Raw genomic sequence first — 7,659 nt, 5'->3', positions numbered from 1 at the left:
AAAAAGTCACATATATCTTAGCAGAAAGTTGAAAAATGTTGCGTATACTTCACACAAGAGCAGCCATTTTCCCCTGTTGCCATGGGAACGTTATGAAGAGACGTAATTACGCAATGTGAACATCATTGAAAAGCAGGGGGTTGGGGGAATCACTTTTTTTGGTCTTTTTCATCAAACTGCAGTTTTTGCAAGTTCCCGCAATTTTTGCAAGTTCCCGCAATTTTTGCAAGTTCCCGCAATTTTTGCAAGTTCCCGCAATTTCCTCGCATAAAATTGCATAAATATCCCACATATTCCATTGCATTTTTTAAGAAAACGTGTCGCATAATCAAGGATTTTTGCCTGCGACAATCACAAAAAAACTCCTTCCAATATGCAAAAATTTGATGAAAAAGACAAAACAAGTGAACACCCTGCTTTTCGATGATGTTCACATCGCGTAATTACCGCGTCGCTTCATAACGTTCCCATGGCAACAGGGGGAAAATGGCTGCTCTTGTGTGAAGTAAACGCAACATTTTTCAACTTTCTGCTAAGATATATTTGACATTTTTGCAACAAAAATGCGGGTATTATGAAATCATGCAAGCCCCGCATATTTTGCTCGGAAATCGGCAATTCATGGCGAAAGTGCGGCGTTTTTGAAAAAAATGCGGCCCCGCATAAATATGCGGACATTGGCTGATTATGCATTGAATTATGCAATCGCATAATCGCGTTATTCTGGAGGGACTGAAAAGCATCCAAAGAGCAGCATGTCATAGGACCTTTAAATTAAGCTTTATTTTAACGTGACTTGAAATTCAATTTTAAAAATTTATTTTATTTTGAAAAACAGGACCGGAAGCTAGGCTGCAACCATGCAACTGGACCTACTCGGCCTCTGATTGGCTAGTACGCGAACAGGAAGGTAGAAGCAAACAAACTTTCCTCTGGTTGATTTCGAAAGATAACAATAATTACTGTTTTAGTCAGTATTCTTGGTGAATTGCTGGTAAGTTGTTTATCTTTGTGCCTTTTATGCATGAACGCTGATACTTAACGGCATTTTATAATGTTTAACGTTAGCTAACTAGTTAGCCAACGTTATATCTTTAAATCGCCAAGGATAGTTTATCGTTAGCTTATAACGGAGCATTGGATTTCTGATTTTGAACATGGGCAGAAGTTAAATCATTATTTAAATCCAAGCGAATATTCGTACATTTGCTTCTAATAAGCATATAATGTTGTCCTTGAGTGCCGAAAAAGGCGCCTTTAAATACAATGTATTATTATTATTGCTGCTTGTCGTGATGCTGTAACGTAAGTAGATTACAATAACGTGAGTTTGACAAAGTTAACGATAGCATCTGTGAGTTTACGTTAAGGTATGTGAACTGTGAACAGAGCGGATAAGAAGCTTATGTTAGCATTTTTCTGAACTGAGGCTGCACTGTTGACTTGCCCAATAGGAATAAAAGCCATACACGTTAGCTAAACTTCCCAACTTTACTAACTAAGCTTTATGGTTAGTTTGTTTTTGATCAGAGAGGCTAGTCAGAACCAAGTTCTGCCTGTTTTTCTTCTGTAAGGTTTCGTGTCTTATCTTTGTTAGGTTGTCTTCACAGGCCCTCACTAGAGATGACGCTGCAATGGACTGCTGTGGCCCTCTTTCTCTACGTGGAGATGGGCATTCTTGCCCTCCTCTGTTTACCCTTCATCTCAGCCAGGAGGTAAGCCAGAATATGTGTAGTTCAAGTTTTTTACCACAAGATGATCTTGCAATCAACACAACAAAAACATAGGGCAATTGCTGTTGTCAGTGTTGGTGATCTTGCAGAAGATTGTGATTGTATGTTACATAGTGAGTGAGTCAGTGACCTACTGCAACATGCTGCCTGTAAATGTAGTTGTAATCATGTGTCTCAATGTTTGTGGTTGCAGGTGGCAGAGTATTTTCCAGCTGAGGATCTGGAGCTGTGTTGCGAGGTTCTGGAACAGAGTGTTTTACACAATGATCATAGTACTCATTGTTCTCTTCATTGGTAAGTGGATGAATGTGTATATATATATATATATATATTCAAATAAACTACTACTCAAAAAAACAAAACGTATCAGGGTTTTTTCTTACAATTTCGTAGAAACTGTAGGTAATAACTCCAACATCAACAACGTGCTGGGGGGAATTCGGCGTACCGTTAAATACTGTAACAACAATTGAAAACTACATGAATATGGCACAAAGTTGGGGCATTCTTTCAGAAATAAATTGCAAACAATTGCAAAAAAAGACTGTTAGACTGACCAACCCACCCTATACTCAGTCTGCTGTTGCTCAACTGATAGCGGGCACAACACGAAAACTTCAGGAGATGTAAAGAAGTGTCTACCCTATAACTTATTAAAAAATTAAGTGTTTTTTGCAAATTAAGATTTAAGGACAACATATTTATTTGTCTCGGACCAAACAAAGCTTTCCAATAATAGAGAACCATACTGTTATGTTTATTTTTGGAGAAGATATCTGTTTCAGATGGGCGGGGTGGGCATCCAATATGGGTGAACTTTGAGAGCCTTTGTCTACTGAGTGGTTGGTCATTCAGGTTAATCGAACCACATTATAACACTCTCTCATATAGATTATGTTGGGGGGGGAGGGGGTAATAAATCAAAATGCCCCAGTAGAAAATGAGTAACTTTTTGGACATTGCTTCAATCTTTTTCTTTAGATGCAGTGCGAGAGGTGAGGAAATATTCAGCTAAAGAACTTGGCACAGATGCCAGGCTGCAACCGAACATGTTTGATCACCTGCACATGAAGCTTTTCAGAGCCCAGAGGAACCTCTACATCTCTGGCTTCGCTGTCTTCCTCTGGCTGTGAGTCTTTGATCTCTTACACTGATACCTGAATAACATATCAAAGGTGTTTCTCAACCCCCCCTTTTTTTTTTTTTATTGTCATTTTGCAGGGTTATGAAGCGATTGGTCACGTTGATTAACCAACTGGCATCAATGTCAGGCACTACGGCTGCTCTTCAGGCGCAGGCTGAGAATGCTAATCAGGTCGCCCAGAAATACAAAGAGGACAAAGAGCTGCTGGAACAGGTAGGCTCCACATTGGTTGGGCCAAAACTCAAACGTATCACTTTTGTTAGATACAACCACAACTGCAAAATCTACGTCACAGTTAATAATTGAATAATGAAATGCATTTGCATGTACCTGACTTTTTTTTTTTTTTTTAAGGTGTTGCGCTTTTAATTTAAACTCCACTGGTTTGTCAACATATTTTACACATTTAGACATATTGTGGCAGTTGAACCTATTTTCTGATTTTTACATCAAATCCTTATGTCGAGGTGCACATTTAGAGGCAGACACCATCTATACCACTTATGTTTCAGACATTTGTCTACCAAACCGTCAAACTTGGTTTGATTCCCCTCATGAACCACCTCCTAGATAGTGTGAACACACACACTCTGAGTTGGGAGTTACACGTAGCTGACTAAGAGCAGTGCTTGAGGTTCATGTCATTTGATGTATTTCAGACTCTGATGAAAGGCAAGGGTGATAAGGCTATCGCAGAGGGCATGCAGCTGTTAAGAAAAGAAGTGGAGAAACTTGAAGAAGAACTGAAGACCTCAAGAGATGGTTAGTATCCATGCACATGTGCACAAGCCCACTATAATGTTTGTGTTGCTTTTACAAATGTGTTAGCGGTTTTCTTTTATATTCAAACCCCCAGGAAAGAAATGTAGACTTTAAAACGGTCTCACTTCTAAAGACAGTGATAATGCCCTGTGCTGATGTGTGCTTGTTTCCTCTCCAGCCCTGAAGAACTCCAACATAGAGGCAGATGCGATGAAGATGCAGATGGATGGCCTCGCCAGGGAGTACGAAAGACTGCTGAAAGAACATCAGGAGCTCCAGGTGATGCTAAGTCCTAAACACAGCAGGCTAATGACTTGACTTGTTGGGTCATTCACTACCTAGATAAAACAGTTTCAGAGAGTAACTGAAACTAATCAACATCAGGTTGGAGGCATATCGCCATAATTCACATTTTAAGAAGCTTGTCCATTTCATCATCAACTCAGTCTATTGATCTGAATGAAGGACAACAAATCCTATTTATTTCCAGGATTTTAACTAAAGAAACCCATAATAGTCAGATTTACAGTAGATACAATGAATAGATTGTTTAATTATTCTTTTTGTCTTTTCAGAATCTTCACGACAGTGGAAACAAAAAGGACGACTAGTTATTGTAAAATCCTTCTTAAGTGTTTACAGCAAATTAGCTCAATCCCAAGAGAGCCACTGCCAAACATGCTTTACCTTCATATAACACCTTGTGTCATAGTGCAAATCATAAAAACCAGGATTGGCTCCTCTGAGATACAGACGTTTGCTATCATCAGTAATGGTTTTAAAGCATAGAGTTGAATTTTAATCATGGCATCAGACTAGCTTAAATGGAACGAGTAATTCTGGATGGTTTCCTGTTTCAGCCTGGCGCAGTGTGACTTAGAGGAATGCTTTTTCAAGTGCACACTCTACCAGACAGATTAGTTGTGCGAAGGAATTGGAGAGAGTTCAGTCAGTAATCGACCCAGGTCTGATCACAGAGCACTTAAAATGTTAAAGAAATATGCAACAAGGGTGGATGCTGTTTTATGGATTGTGTCATTGGTGTTAGCCAGGTGCACACTTTAGAGTGCAAGATTTGTTGAAAGCTAGTTCAGTGACAGCTATGAATGTATTTTTGATACTGAGTGTTTGCTTCTTTATTTCTGTTTGTATAAGGAACACCTGCGGCACCCACATTGGTCTGAAAAACAGTTATGTAAATTCAGTCTGTACTTTGCATGGCAGTGCAAATATAGTTTGCATGTACAGTTGCACATCACACATTTTTGTTGTATTCCAGCTGATAGATTTGTTTTTAACCTAGTATTGGTGGTGTCATTATGGTTGAAGTTTAGTTTCATTTCCATTATCCACACAAAGCCTTGCCATTGTGAAAGAGGACCTCAGATTGTAATCACAAGAGGCTTCAATGTTCCCCATTTTTTTATGATAAATAAATAGGTTATTGAAGAGGCAAAAATGCCTCTTCAAAATGTGTTTTGACATTTCTGTCAAAGACAGATGAAAGTGCCTTGTAGGTGGATGTATGTAATACACTATGTTTAATAAATACAATTCTTCATGCCGTGCCTTGTTTTGAATAAATAACACCAAAGCATTATTGCATTGGATATTAAAATTTTTATTTTAGTATTACATTTAAGATATTCTTTTGAGATTTTAAAAAAATACTTCAAGAAAATTATTTACATTTTGATTTCTTTAATGCAAGGAAATGCCTTACATTATTAAGATAATGACTTCATTCATGTACACCTCTTGCTACTCCTCTCTGAGTCTGTACTTGTGGCCACCTGTGCCGGCAATTAAACCTGAATGGAAAAGATGATTCATTCAGCACATAGTGTAAGTTAACAAAATGGTACATCCATTTTGGAAATAAAGTCTTACAAAAATGATAATATGCTATACATTTTCAAAGACCAAAGTAATACCTCAAAACAATTGTCTTGAGATACAGTAGCTAGTCGATTAATGTCACTTTTTGTTTTAAAGGTCCCATGGCATGAAAATTTCGGCATGAGTTTTTTTAACATTAATATGCGTTGCCCCAGCCTGCCTATGGTCCCCCAGTGGCTAGAAATGGTGATGAGTGTAAACCGAGCCCTGGGTATCCTGCTCTGCCTTTGAGAAAATGAAAGCTCAGATGGGCCGATCTGGAATCTTATGAGCTCATAAGGAGCAAGGTTACCTCCCCTTTCTCTGCTTTGCCCGTCCAGAGAATTTGGCCAACCCATGAGAGAGAGACATCATGGCTTTCAAACGAGCAAAGTGGCAGTTGGTCAAGGCCACACCCTCACCCTCCACCTTGCCCCCCCCCCCTCTCTCAGTAGCTACAGACACAGAAATGGCACATCCTAAGGAAAGCTCATTGTGGGACTGGCTCTAGTGGCTGTAATTCTGCACCAAGGCTGAATTTTGGGAAAGAGACTTCAGATACAGTGTTAGGGGACCACTAAGGTCTATATAAAAGCATCCAAAGAGCAGCATAGCATGGGACCTTTAAAAATTATTTTGACAGATTTCAAGAAAATGGGTTCTGGTTAGAGATGAAGGTGTTTATGAAAATAAAACTGATATTATGGGTTTTGGCACAGGAGCTTATACACGCAAAAAAAAAAAAAGACTCACCAGTGAAACATATGGTGTAGCAATGGCTACACAATTACACAAATGCACATTTCCTGTGGTGATACTTCACACGGTGGTAACGTTTGTCTAAAGACTGGGACAACGGACAGTATATCTTTTATCAACAGTACAAATTCTGACTTTTCAAGGCACAACACATGGCAGATAAATTAGCAAGCGTTCACCTAAGCCATCTGTTTCTACAAAAATGGCTTTTTTTATTACCGGAGCCTGCTGAGGTGCATTGAGATATTCTGAGCAAATTCAGTCTAATCCTTACTATCGGTGTCATGACAAAGTTTAGTGTGCTGTGTATCTTGATATAACATTTTTCTCCTTAATAATACCACATTTAGCTAGGAGTTAATTGGGGCTGGTGCTGATTAAAAGCATTAAAATATGGAGCAGCCTCCACTAGACAGATTAAACTAAACAGGTAAGCAAATCTCACTTAAACACAATTTCCATTTTTAGTGAGTATGATTACCAAAGGAACAAGTTCACATCCAGAAAGCACACAACACAAACTGCAATACAATCAGACTTGACTTTGGGTTTAAAGTAAAAGACAAAAGTTTAAGCGTCAGTCAGAAATTAACCATGTTTTTCTAAGTGAGTGTAAAGACTTCATTTAGTCTGAAATTTAAAAGCAAAAGAAGTCTGTTCAGATATCTGTTTAAAATGTGAGACACATGATTTAGAGGTAACTGTTGAGTAAATGAGGCACATACGTCAAATCAACAACTGCCAAGCCTTCTAAAAGTCACTGAAATACACGTTCACAGACATATTTCCACAACAACCTGTTTATCTTTTCTATTTAAATTCCGGGAAAAAAAACTTTCACCTCCTGTCTCTTTGGATGCTTAATTTTCCTCGTCTTTATTATAGTTCATTGTTTAAATTTAGTATTGTGCCTCTGGTGCATAAGGCCACTTCTCCTCTTGTGATGTCAGCAAGAAAAACTTATAGACTGTCTATAAGTGCTGCTTTTCAGAATTATAGTTTGTATTAGTCTGCACAAGTCACATTTCCCATCTCATCTCTTTTGCCACCATTAAAACCATAAACATATTGTTATACTTTTATTAATAAGAAAAAAACAACAGCATGTAAATTCAAGAAATATTTCAGTTATATCAAACTTCCTGTTAAATTCACAAAGCCTTCACAACCAGTGGTACAAATATAGAATTTATGCTTTATACGAGATGATCGGATACAACATGTGATTCCCTGCAAATCTCATTTGTGTGTGTGCGTATGTGTACAGTATCACTCTGTACATACTGTGGGTGTATATAACCGTCTATGGTTGTATTTGTGTGTGTGTGTGTGTGTGTGTTTGTGTGTTTGTGAGAAGGAGACAAAGGTGGGGCGAGGGGCAGT

General features: G+C 38.4%; 1 protein-coding gene across 3 annotated transcripts; it reads left to right on the top strand.

Moving 5' to 3' along the window:
• Positions 1-868: 868 nt before the first annotated feature.
• Positions 869-5,207, top strand: bcap29 (B cell receptor associated protein 29). 3 transcript variants are annotated; one of them, XM_028573507.1, is made up of 8 exons: positions 869-994; positions 1,611-1,715; positions 1,927-2,027; positions 2,715-2,862; positions 2,955-3,090; positions 3,537-3,639; positions 3,818-3,918; positions 4,215-5,207. In XM_028573507.1, the coding sequence occupies exons 2-8, from the start codon at positions 1,624-1,626 to the stop codon at positions 4,248-4,250; spliced, it is 717 nt and encodes a 238-aa protein (XP_028429308.1). In that variant the 5' UTR covers positions 869-994; positions 1,611-1,623; the 3' UTR covers positions 4,251-5,207. The 3 variants fall into 3 exon arrangements, with proteins under 3 accessions (XP_028429308.1, XP_028429309.1, XP_028429310.1); XM_028573508.1 differs by having other exon boundaries at positions 1,598-1,715; XM_028573509.1 differs by lacking the exon at positions 869-994 and adding an exon at positions 1,375-1,510.
• Positions 5,208-7,659: the final 2,452 nt, after the last annotated feature.

This window comes from Perca flavescens, chromosome 3 (assembly GCF_004354835.1).
Source record: "Perca flavescens isolate YP-PL-M2 chromosome 3, PFLA_1.0, whole genome shotgun sequence".
Taxonomy (NCBI): Eukaryota; Metazoa; Chordata; class Actinopteri; order Perciformes; family Percidae; genus Perca; species Perca flavescens.
Note: the sequence above shows the minus strand (reverse complement) of the source record. Positions and strands in the feature narration are given on the sequence as shown.

What these genes read in the sequence shown, in the direction of transcription:
- bcap29 (XM_028573507.1), top strand. Translation starts at nt 1,624, where the DNA reads ATGACGCTGCAATGGACTGCTGTGGCCCTCTTTCTCTACGTGGAGATG. An exon ending in CCCTTCATCTCAGCCAGGAG is followed by an intron (nt 1,716 to 1,926) that starts GTAAGCCAGAAT and finishes TTGTGGTTGCAG; the next exon opens with GTGGCAGAGTATTTTCCAGC. An exon ending in TTCGCTGTCTTCCTCTGGCT is followed by an intron (nt 2,863 to 2,954) that starts GTGAGTCTTTGA and finishes GTCATTTTGCAG; the next exon opens with GGTTATGAAGCGATTGGTCA.